General features: G+C 35.9%; 1 protein-coding gene across 1 annotated transcript; it reads right to left on the bottom strand.

Annotated features, from left to right (window-relative positions):
* Window positions 1-108: 108 nt before the first annotated feature.
* Window positions 109-26,100, bottom strand: LOC149081789 (transcription factor E2F4-like). Its single transcript, XM_089235558.1, has 9 exons — window positions 25,884-26,100; window positions 21,916-22,025; window positions 20,214-20,484; window positions 18,255-18,365; window positions 16,444-16,734; window positions 14,466-14,676; window positions 12,783-12,866; window positions 7,720-7,767; window positions 109-6,495 (listed from the first exon to the last, which is right to left on the bottom strand). The coding sequence occupies exons 1-9, from the start codon at window positions 25,989-25,991 to the stop codon at window positions 6,383-6,385; spliced, it is 1,347 nt and encodes a 448-aa protein (XP_089091684.1). The 5' UTR covers window positions 25,992-26,100; the 3' UTR covers window positions 109-6,382.
* Window positions 26,101-26,795: the final 695 nt, after the last annotated feature.

Genomic DNA, 26,795 nt, shown 5'->3' with positions numbered 1-26,795 from the left:
AACCAAATCGCTAGAACCCGATTTGTTTTTCTGTGAGTTATGGATCTCTAGCTAAACTGGATATCCACCGTACAATCAATAAAAAATCAATAAAAAAAGAAACCAAATACTTCTGTCAAGTATGTTTTATAAATCTTTAGCTACATATACAAAAATTTACAAAAGCTAAACATTTGAAACAAAAACATGTGTACAATAAAATATAAAGGGAAAGAAAAAAATACAACTTTGCAACTGCAAAGTCAGTTCATGGTTTTTTTTCTTCTTCTTACTTGAATCAAGTATAAGCATTTTTTTATAAGTAAATTCATATGATAAAAACGAAAAAAGAATAAAAATCAAATCGTGGTTATAATGGCAATAATCAACAGAAAACTACAAGCAAAATTAGAAATCAGAAGCGCAAACTAAACTATTTTCCATTAACTGCAGTAACATGCAGAATGAATCACCAATTATATATCCAATCAAAATCGGAATATTTAATTCATATCATGTTTTAAAATCATAAAACTATTATAAAAATTTTAATCCACGTTTTTTCAGCTCTTTCTTCTATCGAAAATGAGGAGGAAAAAACACGTAAATGCAAAAATTAATTTCAGTTCTCGATGGCTCAAATACACGCAAGCATAAGTTCTGTAACATCAGGTACTCAATATCAATATGTTAAAAAAAACATCTACCCTTTTCATATAAGAGAGAAGAAAACCCTGGTATGTTTGAAGGGATATAAAACACTCAACATTTAATATGAAACTGAACTTTCACATACAATTCTCAAATCGTATAAAAGGTCCCTTTTTTTTGCTGTGACTCAGTTCCACAATGAACATAAACCATGAATAATGCATCATTTTTAAAGAATTGGATTCGGCTCTTAAGGTCACTTTTTATTTTGTAACGCAAACTCACTGAGACGGTCCTTTGTTAATTTTTGTATTACAGAAACTCTTTTTTTGTGGTGCATCAACCAAACTACAAAGTGAAAGTCTAGTGAAGCAACTCCTCTTATTCTCAAGAATGAGCAAAAAATATATACGGACAGAATTCCACATATTGATATCTGCTCCAAGCACAATCTTAAAACATACAACAATAGTTGTTGCTGGCGAATTCGGAAGAGCAAACATCGTTATAATGTTGTTTCCCACATTCAAGTTACATTACAGTCAAACTCTGATATCTTGTCTGATAATTTGCATTAATTACAGTGGAACCGTAATAACTCCACCACCTCAGTAATTTCACATTTATTCATATGGTTGGCACAATACTACATTCGATAGGGGGAAAAGGCTCTCTCGCTTAAAACGACTACATTTTATACTGATATCACAACTAGTTTTTATAAATTGCCCGTGCATTGGCCAGTTTGAAAATTTTTTGACATTACTTTCATGTGCAGTTCGCCCTTGGTATTAGTCAGTTTTGTATTTGCAGTCTCTTTCCTAGTTTTCTGCGAAAACATTGCTGCAATGCCAATTCTCATATCAGGACAAAATATAAATTGCAGGTATTAAATAAATGTTTAAAAACCCCCCTTTCATTATTCCACAATGATTGTGCAGGTATTCAAAAAAAGATGCAAATACAGGAAAAGTCAAAATCATGGATGAATTTCACCAATGCCATTAGGGTCATTGCTGTGGAAGCTATAAAAATGGAAACCTTTTATTTGAAAGAAAGCCTGAGGGCACATTCATTTCCACAGATCCAGCCAAAAACTTATGAAAGATATTGTTACGTTAGTGAAACAGGAGGACGGAGAAGGGTTCAATGAAGTGGACAGAAGGAAATTGCAGAATTAATTAACAGCAATTCAGAAATTGACAAGGGAGGGATTAATCAAACTGACTGCTCCTGAAACCAAAGCAATACAACATGATGATCAAGATCGAGATGTTAACGACAAGTTCATTATTCAAGCAACACAGAGCAAGGGCTTTGTAAGTTTAAATCGGCAATGGATTGTTTCCATGACATAGATCCCTCTACGACATGTTTTTCCAAATGTAGAAAAATTGGAAGAGAAAGCCTTGTTACCCATACTCTTTCTGTCAAACCGAACGTGGTCAAGGCTCTATCAACTTCAGCTAATTTTAGCCATTACCCCTGTCGAGAGACGAGACCGTGTAGGAAGTTATCATACTCATTAACTTATTATATATAAACTAACTGAAATGGAGAAACAGCTAATAGACATTATAATATTTGTTCAAGAAAACATTCCAGAGAATCACAGAAAGCCTTCTCTACTTCTACCCCACAAAATATATATAAACAAGATGTCTAAAAAAAGCATAAATTCATGGGTTGTGTTATTTGCAGATTTTCCGTATTTGCAGTCACTTCCCCCCCCCCCCCCCCCCCAGAATGAAACCCTCGCGTATGCTAAGGAAAGACTGTATTTCACAAATTCTGTGTTTCATTTGTTAGTCAAAAATTCTCCCTTACACCTTGAAGTAGTAAGATTGCTTCCTGCTTTAGAAACCTTGGACTATGATAGCAACAGACAGGTGTGGAGGAAACCTGAAATTTTCAGGCGAGATGTGCTAAACCAAAATTTTGATTTGAAAGAGGAAACTTTTCCTAATTTTGGACATTAGTACAAATCACTAATAACAAATCTTTCAGCAACCAAAATGTGCTTTTTCTTAAACCTAATTTAAGATTAATCTCAACATTGAGACTGAATTGCAGATCAAAAATTTTTCAAATTTGTAGATAATGAAATAGAACTTATAAACTTTATTTACGTATACGTAGAGTGGCCAGATGTCCAGGTTTTTTGCTATTAAATTCACTGTCCTGGAAAAAACCTTTCGGGATGAGATGCCTGTTTGTCCCGGTTTTTTCTTACGAAATCAAAGAAAGAATTATTTTCCATATTTTTTTGGATAGAACTATTTAATTCTTAAATTTCTCAAACTATGTGCGTGCATTTTTTAAAATTGAGAACAGTCTTGTGTAAGAGGTACTTGTGCTGTCTCGAGGTATACACAGTTTTGGTACAAAAAAAGGAGAAACTTAACTCTGAAGTGTTCCATCAATTTCTAATGAATGTACAGCTCACTAGATGGTGTTATAGGTTCTGTGCAAATATAATTCTACATGAATTGTCAAATCATATTTTTGCATTACCTATTTTCAATAAAACTTATATCTATGTCGGATATTTTAGCCAGAATTATTAATTTTCAATTATATTTCCTTTATTCATAGTTAAACGTTCAAATATTATTTCATTCGATCTTTAAATTGACTGCAAGTGATGAGAAATTCTCTTGCGCCAGAGAACGGTCAGATTTTCATTGTTGTAAAAAAATGGTTATGAAGTTGTTAGAAGTATGAATGCAGAAGTGGCAGCAGTGAAAAAGAACTCTAGAATGATTCTAAACGTAAATGATGATACGATAAGTAAAATGATAACTAATGATGTGAAAATGGGATTTATCGCTGTATTGAGTATCATTGTAGAGTTTTCACTTTAAATAAGTGGAAACTCAGACATTGGAAATAGGACTCCAGCTACTTGCTTCTCCTTAGAACTATTACTACTTACTTTCCCACCCTTCAGCATATATAATGTAACACACACACACCCATTCATGGTATATGCTCTTCAATCCCATATATTCTGGACATCTGATAATCATAACTCAATCCTGATGTTTTATTCGTTTTGACGCTGCTATATAGAAGTAGTGTGATGATATTTTTTTATATCACATTGTAAGTTGGCAATTTTACCCACCAAATGGTTTTGTCTGATTTTATTAACGGATTCAGTATTATGCCCCAGTTTTTAGAAACGAATTCTGGGATTTTTTCCGGTTTCACAAGTATCTCATCTGGCGACCTTAGGTGTATGTATGTGTATAAACAATCTAAAAAGGTTTCAGGGGCCACTAACTTGGCATCCATTTAACTTTACATGTATTTTGTTCCCCGCCCCCGGGTGTGGAGCTATCAAGGCTCCACTGTACTTCAGGTTATTGGAAATTTGAGCTGTAGAACTATTGAATTTACTGGGTTTTTTTTACTAAAAATGGTTGAAATTACTGAGAGACATCAAGAATTTGAGTTATAAGAGATCTCACTAAGTTGGTTAAAGCAAGGTACAAGTACTTTAATAAAATAGTAGGTGATTGACATTTAGCTAAAATGCTAATTTTTAGAATCGCCTATGCCACTATGGGAATTTCTCTCAAGGAAAATATTTAATGGGGCCAATTAACATATTTAAATAGCCAGAAATGAGATAAAGGTAGAGAAGAAACAAAATGATGCAATACAGAATCTCGTCTTCACAATTTGTGTGTTTTCAATAAGGCACTCATCACTGAATTTTGTATTCTTTGTACGTAGATGGTACCAGCCCAATGTGTTTAAAATGTTACTGAGCCCCTTCAATGCTTGATTCCACTTAATCATCAGTGTTCATCTAGTGATTATGAAACTTTCCTTCCATAGTTTAAAGGTAATAATTACCCAGAACATAAAGTCATAAAAGCTCAACATACAAACAAGAAACTGGGGGAGGGGGAGGATCATGTAACCAAATATACAAGTAGGGACCTTTTTCACCTAATAATGCAAAGTTGATGTTGAGAATGAGAGCAACAAGTGCTCTAATAAAACTGATGCCTCAATAGGAAAGTACTAAAGGTGATTGGCCAAAATTTTTACTGTTACTACCAATTCACCTTTTATAGCCCCAGGCTTTGGAAGTTGAGAATCTCCTCATCCGTTTCAATTATTTATGTATTAACAGAAATTTTAAGTTTCACAATAAATACAGAATAAATGTAAAAACTTAAAATTCACATTTTGTTTATAATTTTAGATGAAAATTATGCAGTGATACCTTGGCTAACGAACATCTCAGCTTACAGATTTTTCAGCTAGGGGAATTTTTACTTCATATTTCTATTTTAGCTAATGAGCATTTCAGTTGACAAGGGTACACACGATCACATAACACAACAGTATTGTGAGCTGAATTCTTGCACAATCATTAAAATTATTGCCACTTTAGCACAATCAATCTATGTCAGACTCGTTTTAAACACTTGCCACAGAATAATTAAGCAAAGGGAAAAATATGCATCACAAAAACCTAGACTCCAATGTTTTAGTGCACAAGTTCTTTCAGTACAAGATTTTTGGCATCAAATTCAAGTCCGGATGGTCTTGGAGATTATTTTTTCCATCAGAATGAGACACAGAAATGAGTTGACCACATCATGTAAGAAAACACCCATGAACCCAACTTAGTTGTGAACATGTAAAAATCAAATATCTCATCTTACTTCATATAATTTTGAAGCATTTTAGCCTTCAGTCAGTTTGTCTTTTCAACAGTGGTTCTTGCTATTTCAAAAAAGTTAACTTCACATTTCGAGCCATACCTGGAATAAACTTAATTTTCTACAGAAACCTATGGGAAATCAAATTTCAGCAGACGAATGTGATTCTGGAACGAATTATCTTCGTTAGCCAAGGTAAGATTGTACTAAGCATATTACCAAAATTCAAAATGACACCACCAACAAATATACAGTAGAACCCCAATTATCATATCCTGAAAATTAAAGCAGCATATATATATTCTCTAATAAACCGATCATTTTGGCCCTAGTCATAGGGCTCCCAAATGCTTGCTTTTCTTTAGGACCTATGAAGGAATTCCTGATTACAAGTATAGAAACAAAAAATGGTCTTCTCAGGCATTATTATCATTACATGCAATTGTCACTTTCTGCTTCTTCTCTCATTATCAGAGACCACTATTTGCTCAAAACATTGTTTGAACAATGTAAATTATCATGCTTCCTTCTAATTACCAAATAATCATATCCTTGGCTTAACTTTACATTATCTGTGCAAATGGTTTCAAAGGCTTGGCTCTCCCTCATCTTTCATGGTGTTTTGTTATTTTTCAACGCTGGTTAATTCCCCCCCCCCCCCCAGGGTTCTACTGTATGATGATGCCTCATAAAATAAGTCATATTTTATACACAACTTTGTACGAAACTGAACAGTACTGGTATCCAATGCAACTGGATACCCATAAATACAATTTTTATGTAAAAATAATTTCCTCTAAGTATTTCCATAACTACTGGTACAGAAAACGTAAATAGCAATCAACAGTAACAAAGGCGGGGGAACAAACATAAAACAATTAGAGAAAAATATGCATGAACCCGTTTCTACAGTCTAAAAAAAAAGAAAAATCAAGATGGAACATACATTGTGTGTGTATAATATGTTGTTTTTCTTTTTCAGGAAAAAGAAATACTAAAACTCTTCCTTTTTACATTATGGTACAGAAAAATGGAAGAAAAGAAAATGTACACCTTGTTTTCAGCTATGGTCATGGTGTCAGTGGGAGATCAAACAAATCACAGATACCTTCTGACCTGTCCAGGTTGAAGTAGTAATCTCTGCCACTTGGAGGTGGGCTAAGCCGCAACAAGGGAGAGAAAACTGAAAAATAATAATGTATACATTTATAAAAATTTTAAGCAAAGTATAACTTCAAATGCATTTTGTGAAACTAGTTTAGTTTTACAGTGTCATGGGTACAGATTCCCAGACTTGAAAAATCTGTGTAGTCTGTCCTGTGACAAAATATTTTGTTGCCTAAGAAAACATGTCATATAAATAAAAGGGGGAAGAATAGGGATTTTGTCTTTTTTTATTGGTGATTACATATAGTGTGACCATATGATCCATTTTAAATGACACTGTCATATTTTCCATTAATTTTGGCCGTCAGACTTTTTATAAATAAAAATCTTGTTTTTTCGACAAAGCCTACTTGAATTTTTTTTCGCCACTGAAATCAAGGATTAAAATTACAGTGAAACCTCACTACAATGATAATTTTCCGTATCTACTTTCTAATTGCTCTAATTTTGAACTCCTCTTGATACAATATCCTTTACTACGATAACTCTCTCTATAATGACATTTTTTAAAAAATCTCGCTATAGCTCTATATTGACATTTTTCAGAGAGCTAAAGTGATATCTTTTTTAGCTTTGCTGGGTTTTTTTTCCCCCCAATCTTTTTTTAAACTCTTTTCCTCAACAAAGCTTGTTGTGGTGCGTTAACAGATTTTTTTCACCATCTGCACCCCAGCTACGCTCACAGTTTAACATTAGTTAGCTCTTTGGGTATTTCCGACCGTGGAGGCATTGTATTATCTAGATATAGGAGGTATACTTCATAATACCTCCATGTTACCGACAATACTTTTTGGGCATTGCTTGTCCTGCATGCAGAAGGCTCCCTCATTATTTAAAAGCAGCAAAATTTAATTGTTCGCTACTGTAGATTTGAGGATTTAACCTTAAAGATATGAAAAATTGGAAGAATATGGTTTCCCATAAGCAAAATTTCAATAAGGTTACAAAATTGGAAGGCTTTCCAGGAGCATTGGCAACTGTGTTGTGTTCTCAGAACCAAAGAACACTTTAGATTAAACACCAAATTGTCAGTTGCTCAGTGCCAAAGGATTAACAAACAAAACTTCATCTAGTTGATTTTGTGCTGAACATGTGAAGTAAAAGTAAAACCATGCAGAAAAAAAACATCATAATAACAGTTAAACCTATATTTCAATGAAAGAATTATTAGACTATTGTGATATTGTGTCATGCAGCTGGCTTTCAGCAAATTACAAAACAAAACAAAACAAAAACATACTTTCGTTTGATACCAGCTCTTCAAAGATTTCTTCTTGCAGTTTAGCATCTGCACAAGAAAATAAACTTCTTGATCATGGAATATTGAAAAAATGGTAATTTAAAAACATATTATCACATTTAAAACCAACTTTACAGTTTTAATTTACAAAGAAAAGGTAAAAAATTATCTGTGCTTTATGTTTTCAATTTATTCACCCAAATGTAGCACTGACAGGCAGAAGCACAACTAATACGCCAAGAGCATACTTTGTCAATGATAACATGTAGGTTTGTCCATACCATTTCTCAAACTTGCTGAATCTTGTCACCCGATAAATAGAGGTTACCCACGCCCATAAGGACAATGAGCCAATATTGTCATATGGTAATGTGACTTGGGCACCTCTTAGCTTCAATGTGTTCATGTTTCCTCTTCATGCATCATGATTTCCTGGCCACTTTCAAACTTCTATGCAGCAAAGTAATACCTCCATACTGTAAGCCTCTAATGAATTTCAATACCTAAAAAACCCCTTCAGAGCAAAGAAATCAGATTGCTCTGCATTTTGTTCCTCATTGGCCGACATGAAGTTCACAATAGCATAGCTGCCAACTTTTGAAAATGAAAATTCTGGAGATTTTCGTGCAAACCCGTATTTTATGCTAAAACCACTCCCTAATAATAAATATAATAGGGATTTTCCAAATACAATAGGGATTTTGCAAACATAAAAGTTAAAGCATAGGGAATAAAATCCCTACTCAAAAACTGAAGTCAAATTAAAATAAGGATTTCGCACACATGGAAGTTAAACCCTTGGAAATAAAATTCCTACGCAAAAAACAAGTGAAATTGGAGGCCAAAACTTCAATGATGTAAAATTAAATAGTGTTCAATCAGAAACGCTGTGAACAAACATTCTGCGCGAATGACCCCAAAATCATCGGAAGATGAAGGAAAGCACCGTCAATTTTTGAAGAACACTGACTTTTTGTGACACTTGCTTGATGTTTTTTTTTTTAATTTCACGAGTGATGATGGCAGTAAATAGTTTCCAGCTTTGCCTTACTACAACCTATTTCACCTGGAACAACGTCATCTATGAACAGACGGATGGAGTAGCTATGGGAAGCCCCTTGAGCCCGGTAGTTGCCAACTTCTTTATGGAAAAATTCGAGGAGCAGGCAGTAACAACAGCGCCTCTCAAACCAACAATTTGGCTCCGCTACGTTGACGATACATTCGTTGTTTGGGGGCATGGTGAAGAAAATCTTCACCGATTCTTGGACCATCTCAACGGAATCCATCCGAACATCAAGTTCACTATGGAAATAGAGAAAGAAGGACAGATCCCGTTCTTGGACGTTCTGGTCAGCCGTCAAGGTCAACGTTTAGGCCACAGCATTTATCGTAAGCCTACTCACACCAACAGGTATGTGCATAAGCTCTCCAATCATCATCCTCACCAAAAACGAGGCGTACTGAAAACCTTGATCGAGAGGGCAAGAAGACTATGTGAAGGAAAAGATCTAGGTAAAGAGATTGAGCACTTGAAATCAGTTTTCCGCTCTAATGGGTACACGAAAGACGACATCAAGAAAGCCTTACGCTCCATCAAGGAATCACCAACGGAAAATGAGCAGTCACAATCAATTGGAAAAGCTATGCTGCCTTTTATCCCCGGAGTGACGGCAAGAATCAGCAAGGTCATGAAAAAACATCGTATAAAGACCATTTTCAAACCAACCAGAAAAATATGTGAAATGCTGCGATCAGCAAAAGACCACCGTGACCCTCTATCAACACCGGGGATCTACAGAATACCGTGCACCTGTGGTCAGGTATATATTGGAACCACAAAAAGATCTGTGGCCACGAGAATAAAAGAGCACGAACGATGCTGCAGAATGGGCCAAACAGAAAAGTCGGCGGTGGCAGAGCATGCGCTTTACGACAACCACAGTGTACAGTTCAGCAAAACACAGGTAATAGCTAATGTTGACCACTTCTTCCCACGAATCTACAGAGAGGCTATTGAAATATACAAGCACAAAAACAGCTATAATAGAAGAGAAGAAACTTTGAAATTGAGCAGATCCTGGACACCAGCTCTCAGAAGAACAAGAACCTTCCCCTTCAAGGTCCAGCAACAGAATGATGACAACAGCCAATCAGATAACTCCACATCTCTCGGCCAATCAGGTTCTACCAGCATAACAACTGTTTACACTACGCTGCCAGCCATAGAATCAACTGACCAATCGCAAAACAATAGTGTAGTTCAAGCCACTTATGTGCATAAATACAACCTGAGACTCCGGAAAACTTGACTTTGATCCAGTTTATCAATTCTCCTGATGATGCCAACCACTAGTGTTGGGGAAACGTTGAGAACAAACTCAAACGGACGACGGTCTTCAAACCCGAAAAAACAATTTTTATCAGATGATGGCAGTCTTTCCATGACCGATGTTTATGCCCGTAACACAACTTGTACAAAAAGGAAAAGTCTGCCCTCTTCTGGAACGTTTGATGAAAGGAAATTCATCGGAATAAGTATCTTTAAAATTGATTAAATATTTTTTTGCTTATCAGTACTCATGCTTTATTATATCGCACGTACGTAACTTCAACAAAAGAAATTTTGACCATATGCGCATCACTATAATCTTCAATTATTATCCAGGACTATTGGCTGCTAAGCCATTTCCCTGCACGATAAAACAAACAACTTTCTTGTTACCATCAGAGGGTTTGTAAAACTTCCTTAAAAAGGGAATTTCCCCATTTACGTCGTGTGATGCCAAAGGGAAAAAAAAGAGGCTTCATGCTCCACAAGAAATTCCTTAGGGATTGTTTTCATAAGTGGGGATTTTTTTAAAATAGGGAATTTTTAGGGACAATTAGGTATTTTTGTGATTTTTGTAAAAATTCGGGAGATTTAAGAACTTTTTGGGATGTCGAGCGATGAAGCTAAAATTCGGGAGACTTGGCAGCTATGCAATAGTATTAACTCTAAGAATTCATATAGAAAGCATATATTCTATATAGAAAGCAATATAACAAAGTTAAAAATGTGTTGTGGCAGAAGTGCAGGTGATTTTAGAATTTTTCACATAAAAATAAATATGGGCTATGATTAACCTACTGCTATATTATGTCGACTTTTTTACCATTACATGTAACAATAAGAAGTTTCAAAGAGTTTTACTTTTAGCCCAAAGAGATGGTTCATGAATCTTAGCAAGAAAAATCTAGTCTGGTTATTAAGAGTTTTGAAAATTATTTTCAGTGTTTTTAAACTGAAAAAATATTTGGAAAACATTAAAGCATGACTTCTGTATTGTCGTTGGTTTGCAAATGATGCAGAATTAGTGAGATGAACCAATATTCACTTTCAATTCAAACACCAGTTTCCATATATAGGGCGATTATAATTAAAGTTCTCATACTTTCTCAAAAACTGCTTATTCAAACACAACCAAATTTTAGGGATATCTTAATGAGACTATAGGAGAGAGATTCATCAGGGGAAAAGTTCAATTTCCCACCACCAGGTGAAAAGTGACACTTTTTTATTGCATTTCCCTTTTTCCCCCCATGGTCCATATAATATATATATATATATATACCAAGTTTCAATGAACTACATCTACTAGAATGGGTGCTATATAGGTTTGAGTAGTTTCAACATACTGAAACTAATCAGACCTATATAGCACCCTGGTATGTGCTGCACCGTGGCAATGCTCAGACCAATGTTGCGCCCGTCATTATACTGACAATACACCAAACTATGTAGCATCCATTCTGGAGGAAGTATTCCATGGAAACTTGGTATATATGATATATGGTCCATGGGGAAAAAAATAAAAAAAGCACCATTTTTTACCTGGTGGTAGAAAATTGAACCTTTTTTTTATGAATCTATCTCCCATGATCTCATTAATATATTCTAAAAATTTGGCTGTATTCAGATCAGTTTTTCAAAAAACCATTCAAGAGGGGAATTTTAATCGAAATCACCTTGTATATACAGTCGAATTCCATTGTAATGAACTCCAAGAGACCGGAGAAATCACTTTGTTATAAAAAAAATTTTTGTTGTAAAGGAATTCTAGGTTTTTGCATTGTTCCTATGTAAACTTATCTGGGGGATTAGAAAAGTGCTTGTTAAAAGGAGATTTTCGCTATAACGGTATTCGTTGAAACAAGATTCAACTGTATAACTTTGTGATTTTTTCACATGCAGTGAAATTCCCAAGATAAGTAAGCAAGCCAAATCAATGACATTTATATCTTGTAATATATGTCAGCTTTATATATACACGTTCAACTTATAGCAATAACAATTTACAATATACTTTTAAATTTGAATAATTTGAAATGCCCTGCAAATCATTTTCTAGAAGATCCATATTACCATACAATTGTTGAAAATAACTATTTCTCTGCAGAATAAAACTATGAACATCTTTAAAAAAATCTATACGTTTACGTCTTACTAAGTCTATGCGTTAACTGCCACAGGCATATTTATACCATCTTTACAGCATGTGAGCAAAAAAAGATGGCACTGGGGAGCGGATCGTGTAAGATATTATTGGCAGTTAAGGTTAATATAATTAGAAAATATACAACTAATTTTAAAAATTCTGAACCTAAAAAATTGCATAAAAAGCTACCCAAGAACATCTGAAATTTGAAAAAAAATCCAAGCTGAATAATAGCCCGGGTTATCAAAAAGAAAACATTATCAGACAAATCGTACCCTTGATGCTTTAAGTGGTAATTAGAAATATCTAAACTCATTTTCAAAATGTCATATCTTTTTTAATGAAATAGGTTTTCTTCCGATTTCCAGCAGGTGCAAACTAAGGGGGGTTTATAGCTGAAAAATTTTCCATTGAGAAATTATTTTTACAAAATATCTGGGCCTGTCAATGTTAAAATAATAGGCCGCTTATTAATAAAATATCTTTTCATTGCCGCTTAAAGGATTAACCGATACAAATAACGGAAAAAATTGTCATATGCTACGTAAAAAAAAACAGACAATTTACAAAAAAAATATGCCTTACCTATCTGCGCATCAAACAGTTCTTCTTTGGGAATGTTGGCAAGAATATCTGCACTCTGTCCATTGCCATCTATCATCATAGGCTCTGGAATAAAATTCATGCCACAATTAAAGGCTTTATTTAATATTACACATTACAAAGTGGCTGTTTTTTTTTCATATGATCAAAAATATTCATATATCACGGAACTCTCTTTAACCCTTAACTTTTTTATCAGCTGTATAAGAAGAGTTTTTGTGTCTATTGCACTCTAAAAAAAATTCCTATTAAGATGGTCATTAATAAAAGCTGTTAAATCCAATTACAAAGTTACAATTATTCACCATTTTTCTTGAAACAGAAGACGCTGCTTATTAAAATCCTGAATAGTGTTGGTTATTATTTGGGTATTGGTGTCACTTTTGAAAGGTATAGAACAGACCAATATCATAACATGGGGAAAATTTGTTCATAATTATCAGGACTTCAGTTTGTTATTCGTTTTTTTTCCATCAAAGTTTTTTGTTTGCATGTTTTGAAGCTAACATTGAACCAAACTTATTTCCCCATTATAAGTTATCATTATCTATCTGCAAGATTATGTGGGATGTCAGAAGTCTCCATTATTGACAAAAGTCTCCATGCTCAGTTCACAATGTCCTAGTCTGGCCATACTTGCCACTATGATTTATGCGTGTGGCACTTTTTTTGCAATTCCTTTCCTACAGTGAAGACATGTGTAAGGTAAAAAGTCCCTTTCTTCAGTTCATGGTCAATTTCTTTTAACTGACCACATTCAAAATTCTTTAACTAGAAAAACACAAGGGAATGGATGCAACAACCTGTACATTATAAAAGTATCATAATTTGTGATACAAACAACACAGTTCCATTGCAACTCCTTACAATTTCTGAATTTATAAAAACGATTTTCGTTTAAAGGGGGAAAAAATCCTGTTTTAGAACATTATGACAAAAAAAATGCAAAATTCAACATTTTGAAACATGTTATTATGCGGAGAAAAAACATTTGCCCTGTTTCCATACATCCTGTTAGACCAAACAGGACATATGGTCTCATTGCACTTACAACACAAATTTTTCTTTTTGGATATAGTTATCAATCGACTATTGTTATAAAAACTCCAAAACCCCAATATGATCATATCAAGCAGCATGCACTGTGTAAATAGTAGAATTTTTGATAACAGAAATGCACGTGTGTGTTAGGGACATAAGAAGTCAAATCACTATTTGAAAAATATTTTTTAGTTGCACAAGCTTCTTGAGGTAAAAAGAGCTTTCATTGGTACATTTTTTTTTTTTTTCCTTTTACAACATTTTCCTGACACTGGTGGTGGTTGGCATCATCAGGAGACTATTTTGAAAAGTTATTTCCCACAAAAGAACTTGTGAAGAAAAACCTTACACCCATACTTCTTTTTCCGTCTATAATAGCATGACAGTATTTAACTGACCAATAATAAAAAAAAAATTATTTATAACATTATAGTCAACACTGACTGCTTGATTTGGTTTTCTATTTCATTTGCAGTGACATGGTCCCTCTCATGAAACATCATTTTTGCAATTTTGCATTTTGTTTCTATTAGTTGGCTTCACATGATAAATTGCCTTATCGATAATTGAAATATAAAAACACCGATAGTAAAATTTGTAAATGATTTTTGTTCATTCATCTACCTGTTTCCGGCGGGGAAGGAGAAGGTGGTGGCAATGGAGGTGTATCGATAATAACTTCAGCTTTGGGTGCAGATTTTTGCCTCCTTGTACTGGTGGCAGGAGATGCAGCGGGCAAGAAAGTCTGTGAGGCACCTTTCTTAGGAGACTGTCTTGTGGTCATGCGGCTCGGAGTTGGGGTCACTGGGATTTTCGTGAAAATTTCTTCTTGGGCCTTCGATTAAGAGACAAAATGAAATAAATAGTTCTGATATACATAGATATATATACATACATACATAAATATATTTAACTTTAATTGCTAAAAATTCGTTAATTTGACTGAGAAATTTAATGAGTTGGAAAAACCTTCCAAAAGTATGAAATTTATTTTCATATTGGTATTTCAGAATAAACCACTTTACCATCAAGGATGTAATATTGCATCCAAACGCCTTTGGAATAAAGTCAAAACAAGCTCTGATTTCTTTCTTCTCACCATCAGGCTTTGTTGTAACCCTATATATATATATAAACTGAAGAGCCAAAAAAAACTGGTACAGGCAGGCGTATGCAAATAAAGAGATATGGAACCAATCAGAGTACAGGGCTGTTGTCGGCAACGCCTATATAATACAACAAGTGTCTGGCATAGTTGTTAGATTGGTTACTGCGGCTACAATGGCAGGTCTCGACTACTGGCGAGTCTAGGTTCCAATTGCTTCGAGCTGATGGACGTGTACGGGTATGGAGACAACCTCATGAATCCATGGACCCTACATGTCAACAGGGGACTGTTCAAGCTGGTGGAGGCTCTGTATGGTATGGGGCGTGTGCAGTTGGCGTGATATGGGACCCCTGATACGTCTAGATACGACTCTGACAGGTGACACGTACGTAAGCATCCTGTTTGAGCACCTGCACCCATTTATGTCCATTGTGCATTCCGACACCCCACACGTCCAGAATTGCTGCAAAGTGGCTCCAGGAACTCTTCTGACTTTAGACACTTCCGCTGGCCACCAAAATCCCCAGACATGAACATTATTGAACATATCTGGGATGCCTTGCTGTTCAGAAGAGATCTCCACCCCCTATTACTCCTACGGATTTATAAACAGCCCTGCAGGATTCATGGTGTCAATTACCTCCAGCACTACTTCAGACATTAGTCGAGTTCATGCCACGTCGTGTTGCGGAACTTCCGTGGGCTTGCGGGGGTCCTACACGATATTAGGCAGGTGTACCAGTTTTTTTGACTCTTCAGTGTGTGTATATATATATATAGGAAGTTGTTCTTTTTACCTTCTTTTTATTTCCATACAATTATTAGTGACTTCCCACATATGATGTATCCTTCTACTATATACGAATAACAGCAAAAGCAAACTGGTTGGGTGAGGGTGAATAGAGAAATCTATTTAGTATAACTACACTCTCTTACATCTATCTCTTATCTGCACTTATGTATTATACTTTCCCGCCCCCCTCAACGTCTTTACCTTTCTCTAATGTGCGGTCGGTTAGGTTAGGAAGAGGTTACTATATTTTTTGCCCATTTGTCAAATAGAGATTATCCTTGCAGAAACCTTGTAAGCGGTTGAACATTTACTGACTGAAATATCAAATTTTTAATGAGAAAAAAATGATGAGTTAAAATACTTGAAACTGTTTGAAATCTTACAGAATTAATGATTAATACAAAGAAATGGAAATTTTAGAAATATATTCTGCCAAAGTTGTGCAAAAAAAACATCTTTAAGTTCGACAAAATATGGTTTCTAAAGTTCACACAGAGAGAAAGATAAACATAAAACAATGTCAAAATAAGCATTCAAAAGGCAAGAAAGATTTTTTTAGAAATACATTTTTTTTTCTTTCAATTCGAAAATAGGCAAAAAACAACCATCCTGGCATTTTGATGTTATGACAGATCAATGGCAAGTTAATTCAATATTCAAATGGTTAATGAATGCACCCCAGAGGCAAATTAAATTCTCACTTGTTTCACTTCTTGCTGCAATTTTTTTTGCATTGCTCTGCTGCTGCCCATGACAGCTGCGATTGTTCGTTTAACGCCAATGGATGCTTGACGAGTCTGTCTGCAGTTCCTGGCCGGAGGCTCTATCACTTTCTGCTGGATTTCTTGTTGCAGTGTTTGCTGTTGTCTCTTAAGTACATCTGAAGTCTTTGCTTTGTTGGTGATTTCAACTGTTATTTGCTTGGCTTCTTCAACCATTTCACTAGGAGGTTCCATTTTTGCAGCACGAAGGAGGTCTCCCTGAACTATATACTAAACAAAAAAATGTTTTCCAATAAATTCAGTTTAATTTCTTCAGAAAAATGAAGTTTAATAAGTGAAATAGAAATTAAATTTTATACTTGTATTATATAAAATTCATATACATTTACATATACCGAGCGACCAAAAAGAAAGAGAGAGGTCTGCGAAAATCCCTTTGCAAGTCTTAGGGGAAGTGTTATGATTTTTCTCGTTTGTCTTTCCTACTGGACTAGGGTCCACTTTACTGAGCTATAAAAATGAAGGCAGCAGTCTCAGAATACTTAGTTACCATACTGACCCACCAATAGACATTTTTCTCTATGAAGATGAAACACCTCAGAATGGCAATGCCGAGCTACATTAATCTCAAATTGTGAAAAAGTCAAAAAGGCAATATAGCAGACGTGCTTACTTTTGGAATCCAGAGAAATACGGATATTCTCTTGAGGGAGGTTTGTCCCGCACACTCACAGACCCAATCAAAAAAAACATTTTTGTGACAAAAGGAAAAAAATTGAGATTTTTTTTTTAATTTGAAGGAAAAGTGCCCCCCAAGCGGGCCCGAGCAGAATATGATAATGCAAGATTTGCATTTCCTCTTAAAAAGCTACAACTTTTGATATTAAATCAGGCCTGTTATTTGGGAGGTTGGGGGGGGGGGGGGCCGACCCCACTTGACATCTCCAAAAGAATTTGTACTGTTTCCCTGGAAGATGGTTGCATCCGAAAGTCCAACAAACCTAAATTAATTAAATTCAGGGTCCCTCTTCAAATTAAATTCTGAATAGGTACAAAAGAAAAAGAGCAAGCTGACAAATTCGCCCAATGAGCCCACAAGAGATTTTATGCAATAAATCACCTCTTCCTGGATCAGGAGTGTCTTCATGTTTTATTTTTAATGCAACCATACTGCGACAGCTTTATACAATGCGGTCAGCACAGAACACTAACCGTGTAGAGCTCCCACCGATCACTGTAGCTACCTTAATCTACAACAATCGCAATTGTAACATAAACGAGAATCCAGTCCAGACCCACAGCCACGACAAATCAAAATATATATAAATAACAATTTGGAAGCGTGACTGAGTACAGAATTAATTAATTCTAGAATTAACCATTTTTCAGTGTTTTTAAGAATTTTCTGAAAAGGATCTGTGGGCCACTTCAAAAAGCTCAGAGGGCCAAATGTGACCCGTGGCCATGCATTGAAGACCCCTGTTCTAGGATAAATGGTTCGCACGTTATTCCAGGATAAAAGGACTTCCCCCATGCACCCTGCATAGAAAAAATATGAAATACAGTGGTCTCTCATTAATCCGTCCCGTCCAGTGATCCAAAATTTTTCAAACCGTGAGTATAGAAGAGGAAAGCATGTCACTGTATGTGTGTGCACAGAAGTTATTATTTAAATTGGCTTTTACAATTGACTTCCAGTAATCTGACAATTTCGCTAATCTGGGACACCCTGGTCTGATATGTGTCAGTTTAATGCGAGTCTACTGTATCAGATTGTGAAATACACTCACAGCTTGGCGTAATTCAAGAGAATTCGCAGATCCATCATCATTGAGCAGGAATGCATTGATGGGCCCCATTTTAGACTTCATATCAACTCGATACCTCTTTGGACCTGTGAACTAATGACAGTAAAAATATATTAAAACCAGAAAAGCACCATGACTATTGAAAAAAACTAAAATACCATAAATTTTTGAATTAAGTCAAGATAGAATATTATTATGCCCAACTGAAATACCATAAACTGAGTTTATTTTGTGACACCCATGCCTCATAACACACTTTCAAATTTGCCACACTTTTCTAAGCGGTTCAGAGAGAAAATATTTCAGCACAATGTGCCCAGAAAATTCTGTCATTTGTTGACTCTCAGAAATACATGCATGGAACGGGAACAGTCCTGTAAAGCTACTTCAGGTAATGCACATTGAGTGATTTTCAGGAAAGTGTTGAAACTTTGTACAGGTGAACGAAATTTAGAGCAGCTCTGGATTTCAAAGTGAGTTTATTTGAATACATATTTTATTATAATAATTCAGAAGTGTGATACAATTTTGAGGCAAAAAAAAGTTAAGGAAAATTGAGAGGGGGAAACCTTTCAGATTTAAGAAAGCTGACATAAGCTCACAGAACAAAGAAGTTCTACATAAATTATGTGGATGTTCAAGAGGGAAAATGAATCTGTAAAAAAATTTTTATTGCATTTCATACCATGCACTGCCCAGGCTCTATTGACCATTGTCAATTTTAGCCATTGCCCCGGATGAGGGGGCTGGGCGCTGTAAAAAAAATGTAAATAAAAGCTTTATAGAGCACCTGAATCAGCAAAGAACTGAATTGACAGAGAAAAGCATACAAAAGACCATAATCAATGTGGCTCCTGAGAATAGAGCATCTCTGTGTTGGATTTATAGAGTTTATCCAGTGGAAATATCCTATATCCTAGCAACTTTGCGTCCAGCACAGAAAGTGCCAAAAAGAATCAGAACAGAAAGATGTTCATGTGAAAGTGATGCCAAGTCTTTTGTGTATGCAGAATCAGATAAAGTTTGCATGAAACGGACTCTGAATCAGAAGCCAATGTCATTCCTGTGATCAGGAAAGAAAATTTTAAAAAAAGGAGTCTATGCTGTTGTAATTTGAGAATATTATCCAGGAATGATTAGAGAAATTGGTAAATCAGGTACTCCAGTGAATGTGATAGAGAGATCAAGTAAACACTGGAGATGACTTGATAGGAAAATTTGAAAAACGAAATCTGGTACTAAACAATGAAATAGTGTTCAGGATAAATGCTTCTAAGCATAGAGGGAAGCAAGACATTAGATGTTCTCCTGCAATAAATGCAAGCAGAAGTACAATAAATTACTAAAAACTTGTGCCTGCGTCTTGAATTTTATATTTTTCTGCATTATTTTCTTGCATTTACTCTCAGTTATTGTGTTTATATGTTTATTAAAAACTAAAACATTCATGATATAATTCTGCCACAATTATTCAATATTTTTCCACTTTTGTCCTCCCCGTCCTGAAGTAACACTATGCAAGTAAAACTTTGACACGTGTCAAAACATAAACTACAATAGGGGAAAATCTGATTGTCACTTAAGTTGTACTATAAACAAGAGTAACTTTGTGACAGTTATTTAGTGAACTATTATCTGTCAAATAACAATTAAAAGACTCATCTGTAATTAAAAGATGACATGATTAGGACCTCTAATATATTGTTTAAAAAAAATTGTATATTCCCTAGAAACTTTATAAAACATCAAAAGCTGTCATAAAGTAGCCCCAGTTAACGATATATAAATTACAATTTTCATTTAGCTGTAAATTAAAAGAAATTAGAGAAAAAAATGAAGTAACGATACAAGTGACTGTAAATTTAAAAAAAATAAGTTTTCTCACAGATATTTACATAAATATACTGACTGCTATTTACAACAGAGAAAAAAAAAACTTACCTCATCTGGTGCAGAAACACACACTTTTGTCCCGATAGGTGCTTGAAACGCAAGCAGAACATCATCGGGCAGGCAATTTCTTATATCACTGAGTGCCACATATGACAAATCATGGTTCTGGGGATCATCTCGAATGTTACTTATACTTTGACGGACCCAAGTTTCGTGCCGATCGAGTTCCTCTTCTTTTCTTTCCAGAGCTTCTAGCTCCCTTTTCAAGTTCACAAGACGATCTGACATTTCTCGTGTATTGCAACCGGGGCCAGCGCCTCTGAAGTTAAGAAGGAAAAAAATGTTATTGTTTTAAAATGACACAAATCAACATTACACACACACTCCCAAATATATGATTATTGTGTACTACATTGGATAATGAGCCATGCCGAAGTTGATTAGATTGAAATTTTGATAAGATAAACTACAAGTGTGATGACGTTATTAATCCAACAACATTCTATAAGTGATGATCATTAAGATTTCAAATAAGGAAATACGTGCCAAATGCAGTGTGAATCCACACCACCCATGCATAGGTTTCTCTCTGAATACACCAGGTTTTTGCTTTCACCACCCAGCACAAACCTGTTGCAACAGCATTGTCATGGCTTTCTGTTATACAAGGTTCAGGAGGATTAGGGAGTCTCATTGAGGTACAAACTCGAGACAAATCTTCACAAGCAGCCAATTCATTGCTTGTCTCGTAACTCATCATGCAATCCCCATTACACAGGATCTCAGTAAATCACTCAAAGATAGCATGTGGCATGCAGTGTTGTTCGTTTTATAAATGGTTATTTTATAAAAAAAATGTTTACATAACATTTTAAATATAAAAAATATGTTTATATAAAAATAATAAAATAATTATATAATATAAACTGTTTATATAAAACTCATATTTCTACCACTACTTGCACATTCATGCACCCAGGGCTGCCAAGGGGAAGCAGGCAGGTCTGGTGCCACGGGTGCTGGATCACGAGCACCGAATTCACCCTCAAACTGCTTCTTCTACAAGACAAAAGGCATCAAAATGTTGGTTTTCCCTAGGTGACAAAGTATCTAGTTGCGGTCCTGCATGCACCTTCCTCTGCAGAATTCTTAATGAATCGATAGGCCTGCATATCAATATATGTGTACTGAATGTATGTGTAGCCTTAACATATATATGTTATCAGAGTTACACTTGTTTCCTGTTCTAGTTGTACTGCCATTTGACTTCCATATTTTGAACTCAAAATGGTTGGTGTCTGAATTTTCATGCAAGTCTGCCTGCTCTCTGCGGAGAGACTTTTTCAAATGGAAGACCAGAGTTTGTACCTCGAAGCTGGGAAAGTACAGAAAACCAACTTCAGCCAAACCATTGCACAGTCAAGGTTCAAACCTGGATCCTTACTATGAGATTCCAGCACGATACCCACAAGACCACAAAGCAGCTATTTCTACCATTAAGCAAGTCTAAAATTTCCAGAGCATGTCCCAACAAATTGTAAAAACTATAATGTCACTCAGACTCACCAACATAAAAATACTTGAGTGCATCAGCAATCAGTTTCACTTCAAATTAAGCGAGAAAACTTTCTATGGTTAATACAAAACGTTTCCACATTCCCTCCAGGTTCACATAAACAAGCGTCTGCTCTATATGAAATATTAATGATGAATGTAAGCATCATATGAATATAACATAAACTAAACTTACTTCCATTGGATACTGTTCTTGGACTTCTTCTCTATCAGGCCAATTCCTTCCAAAACATTAGTTATATCATAAATTCTTCTTTTCTGTCTCACAGCCAAAGTATCAGCAGCCTGTCAGTGAATTAATCAGGTTTCAGATAAAAAAGAATCGCTATTACACAATAAATACAAATTCTCACAAATAATGTTTATTTTCAAATATTTTTTTGGCATTTATTTCGCTTGGTTTTATGAACATATATGCCTAACCATATCAAGAAATTTTTCTCACTGCTATACAGTCAATTCCCGTTTTTAACAAATACCGTTATAGCAAAAAAAATTTTGTTTCGGCTAAAACTTTTCTAATCCCCCAGATACGTTTACGTAAGAACAACATAAAAGAATCTGGCAATTAATTTATAACAAAATATCATTATTAACAATCAATTTCTCCGGTCTTTTTGAGTTTGTTATAATGGGATTCGACTGTGTTTGAATTTGCCAAATCTCACATAAGCTCTAATTCAGACTAAATTTCACCTTCCCCCAAAACCATTAAATTCAAAAAATTGAGTTTGGCACATTGTTTCACCAGATTGTATCAATGTGTTGTCGCTAGGTGTTATTGCCAAAAACTTTAGTAGCGAGACACCGGAATCTGACATTACTGCAATCTGTTCAATCGCTGGTTCCTGGACCTGTGCAAGTTTGTGGATATTTCCTGCAGATCTGCAAAACATTTCATCCTTTCATCCGATTCATGCTGTATCCTTGTTAAAGAACTACAAAAATAAAAATATATAGGCCTACAGTCGATATAATGACCCCCCTCCCCGTTCCGTGGAAAACAAACGTTATATTGGAAGGAAAATATTTAGCACAACTGTTATATGAAAACATTTGGGACTTTTCGTACAGGTTGTTGTAATGGAATGGTTGCTATAACAGGAGGTTGCTGTAATACTAGAGTTGACTGTATACCAGGTGTACAAGTATGAAATGCGGATTTCAGAAAACAGATGGTGCACCAATGCAGTTTGTGCTATGAAGATTTGACACTGCGCCATTTTGTTGCGTCATCAGCAAGTGTCAGATGCGCACGAGTGATAAATTGGAAAAGTGTGTGCGTAGTGTTGTATTGTTGTGTTCAATATGTCGAAAGTTATACTGAACAAAGAGCATTCGCGGACAGCATTAATTTTTTTGTTTTCATTTGAAGAAAACTGCTGCTGAATCATACCGATTACTTCGAGAAGCTTATGGTGAACATGCTCCATCGCAAGATACGTGTGAATGATGGTTTCGGTTTTTCAAAAGTGGCAACTTCGATGTTGCAGACAAGGAACATCATAGCTGCCAACTTTTGAAAATGAAAATTCGGGAGATTTTCGCGCAAACCCGAATTTTATGCTAAAACCACTCCCTAATAAATACAATAGGGATTTTTCCAAATAAAATAGGGATTTTCCAAACATAAGCATAGGGAATAAAATCCCTACTGAAGTCAAATTAAAATAAGGATTTTACACACATGGAAGTTAAACCCTTGGGAATAAAATTCCTACGCAAAAAAACAAGTGAAATTGGAGGCCAAAACTTCAATGATGTAAAAATAAATATTGTGTTCAATCAGAAACGCTGTGAACAAACATTCTGCGCGAATGACCCCAAAATCATCGGAAGATGAAGGAAAACACCGTCAATTTTTGAAGAACACTGACTTTTTGTGACACTTGCTTGATGTTTTTTTTTAAATTTCACGAGTGATGATGGCAGTCTTTCCATGACCGATGTTTATGCCCGTAACACAACTTGTACAAAAAGGAAAAGTCGGCCCTCTTCTGGAACGTTTGATGAAAGGAAATTCATCGGAATAAGTATCTTTAAAATTGATTAAATATGTTTTTGCTTATAATTATTCATGCTTTGTTAAATCGCACGTACATAACTTAAACAAAAGAAATTTTGACCATATGCGCGTCACTAGAATCTTCAATTATTATCCAGGACTATTGGCTGCTAAGCCATTTCCCTGCACGATAAGACAAACAACTTTCTTGTTCCCATCAGAGGGTTTGTAAATATTCCTTAAAAAAGGAATTTCCCCATTTACGACGTGTGACGTCATTTCGAAAGGGAAAAAAAAGAGGCTTCATGCCCCACAATAAATTCCTTAGGGATTGTTTTCATAAGTGGGGATTTTTTTTTAATGAAGTAGGGAATTTTTAGGGACAATTAGGGATTTTTGTGATTTTCGTAAAAATTTGGGAGATTTAAGTACTTTTCGGGAGGTCGAGCGATGAAGCTAAAATTCGGGAGACTTGGCAGCTATGGAACATGGAAAACCGCCAAAAAAAAAAAAAGATGTGGAATTGGAAGCATTGTTGGACGAAGATGATACTACACAGACACAAAAACAACTCGCAGAGCAATTGGGCATTAGTCAACAAGCTGTTTCCAATCGCAATGCCCCATGACAACGTGAAATGCTCCTTGACAATGTTCAATGGCCAATGTGCAATGCTCCATCACATACAGCAAAAGTGGTTCGCGGCACGTTGGAAGCACTCAGCTGAAAGTTCTACTCTATGCGGCTTACTCACCAGACTTGGCTCCTTCCGATTACCACTTGTTTCCATTGATGGGTCACACACTTTCTGAGCAACGCTTTGGTTCGTACGAAGATGTGAAAAAATAGCTCGATGAATGGTTCGCAGCAAAAGAGGAAGATTTTTCCTGGCGTGGTATTCACAAATTTCAGGAAAGATGGGGGAAATGTATAACAAGCAATAGAGCATACTTTTTTAAGTCATCTACCTCCTCCAGCTTTAAGGTTGTAATTTCCTTTTCATTATAGACTACTGGTCTTATTTTTGTCATTCTCTTACGGTGAAGTCACCAATAGGTGTCGCAAGTAATAAGAATGCAGTGTTTGAATCAGCTAAAGCGTTTTCTTTTGTTTGTTTTTCTCTATGTGAAATTTTTACTGTTTGTTAATATGTTTTTCTTTCATTGGAATGTTTGCTTCCTTGTCAGGTTGTACATTCCATTGATAATACTTATTTGCATTGACCATTGTTAGATTTAAAATAGTCCCTGTTTTTGTCGCCCATTGTTCATTTAATGTGTTGCCTCATTTTTGATCTCAATCTCGTGTTCAATTGAATGTATTGTTTGTTGTTTTTATAGTTTGTTTTGTTGTCATTTTTTTCCACTTTAAGTAGTAGTATTGTCTACTTTTGGCTATAAGTTGGCAATTTTTTTGTCTTTGGCAAGAAAGCATCTGGGAAGCGGGGGGTGCTCTTGGGACTTCCCATATCATGCTTCCGGAACACATTTTCCCTACTACAGAAAAAAATCTCCAACACATCGTCAAAAAGGGATAATACCATTAACTATTCCTCTCGCTCAATATGCATAATGAAAATAGTGACAAATATTAGAGTGGGGGACTCAAGCCCCTGGGCCCAATGAACATTTAAGCCTATGACCTCAACAAAACTTGTCCCTCATCTCTGAGCAAACATGAATTTTTCAGCTCTTTCCCTTTCCCCCCCCCCCATATTTCTCTGAGGCATACACAGAGAAAGTGGGCCATGCCAAGAAAAAAAAAAAAACAATAAAAAGGAAATTTTGGGGCCCTGGAGATTTATTAGCCCCGGGCACGTGCCTCGTTTGCCCATGCGAGAAACGGGTCCTGAGTCTCGATCCGAACACAGTCGGCGGGTCTGGATTCCCGCCATTGTTGCGAAACTACAATGTCAACCTTGTCAAATTAGGATAATTATTCATTCGATATTTTTCTTTAATACCGCAATGCTACCAAGTCAAAAACAACGATTGTAACAATTTTAGATTTCATTTCTCCCCTTTTTATTTCCATTCCTTTTGTTTTTAAAAAAAAAAAAAGAAACCTTTCACATGTCATTAAAGGTTCCGTAGCTATAGCGCCCCGCCGCGAAGATATAAACAATTAATTAGCCTTACGATTTTAAGGTCCAAAACTCCATCTTTGGCTTCTTGAAGCAAAGACACGAACTTCGTGGTTAAAAGGCCCAAACTTTTCTCGTGTCGACTCGAAAGAATATCAGCCATTTTCAACAACAAACTAAAAACACAACCGGATGATTAGAAACAAAAAAAAAAACAACGAGAAATATCAGCAGCGTGCTTTTCTCTCTCCTCTTTTTCTTGTTTCGCTGATGCCAAACTCCCGCTGACAAATATCTATGTAAACAATGTCTTGGACGGTGATAGAGTTTTCATCTTCTTCGCGCCAGGGAGACATTGAAGCCGGGATTTCCCAGGAGCAGGTTTTTTTTTTTAACGACGAGTGTAAAGCCGGGTTTTCCTATATAGGAGCAGGTTTCCCGTGCCGCGCGCAACGTGATTCGCCCAGCGCGACACGCCGTCCACTCACCAGTAAGAAAAAGCAGCATGACTGTTTTCCTACAGAGCGCAATACGCCTGACGACGGCGATTTACGTCGGGCGTGATTGGCCGACTGCTTCTGGAGCAGTCAAATGCGTCGCGCGCCGCGGTTTTGCCGATATTATCTTCGCTCTTGTGTGTTTTCTTTTCCTTCCCTTCAAACCGGAGCATGCAGACGACATAGTAGCTGATGCCAAAGCCATATACTTTATATAGCCGCCTTGATCTGATGCGCCTCGCTAGGAAAACACAAACGCGTAGCGTGATTATGTAACACGTTTCTGTCGGCACGAAGTAGTCTAATTCGGTTCACGCTGCGCAACAAACCTAGTCCTAGGAAAACCCGGCTTAACGTGAATCACGCAGTGCGTCACGCTGTCCACTCATCAGTAAAGCCGGGTTTGCCTAGGAATAGATTTCTTTCGCCGCGTGAACCGAATTAGACCATTTCGCGCCGGCAGAAACGTG

Source organism: Pholcus phalangioides, unplaced genomic scaffold (assembly GCF_987345545.1).
Source record: "Pholcus phalangioides strain wild (caught in Gottingen) unplaced genomic scaffold, Ppha-v1.0 ptg000009l_1, whole genome shotgun sequence".
Taxonomy (NCBI): domain Eukaryota; kingdom Metazoa; phylum Arthropoda; class Arachnida; order Araneae; family Pholcidae; genus Pholcus; species Pholcus phalangioides.
The sequence above is the reverse complement of the archived record's forward strand: the minus strand, read 5'-3'. Positions and strand labels throughout refer to the sequence as shown.

Excerpts from the sequence above, each read along its gene's own strand:
- LOC149081789 (XM_089235558.1), bottom strand. The coding sequence starts at position 25,991 with ATGGCTGATATTCTTTCGAGTCGACACGAGAAAAGTTTGGGCCTTTTA. Across the intron at positions 16,735-18,254 it reads CTCTTGAATTACGCCAAGCT|TATATAGTTCAGGGAGACCT; the intron begins GTGAGTGTATTT and ends TTTTTTGTTTAG. Across the intron at positions 6,496-7,719 it reads AGAGCTGGTATCAAACGAAA|TTTTCTCTCCCTTGTTGCGG; the intron begins GTATGTTTTTGT and ends ATTATTTTTCAG.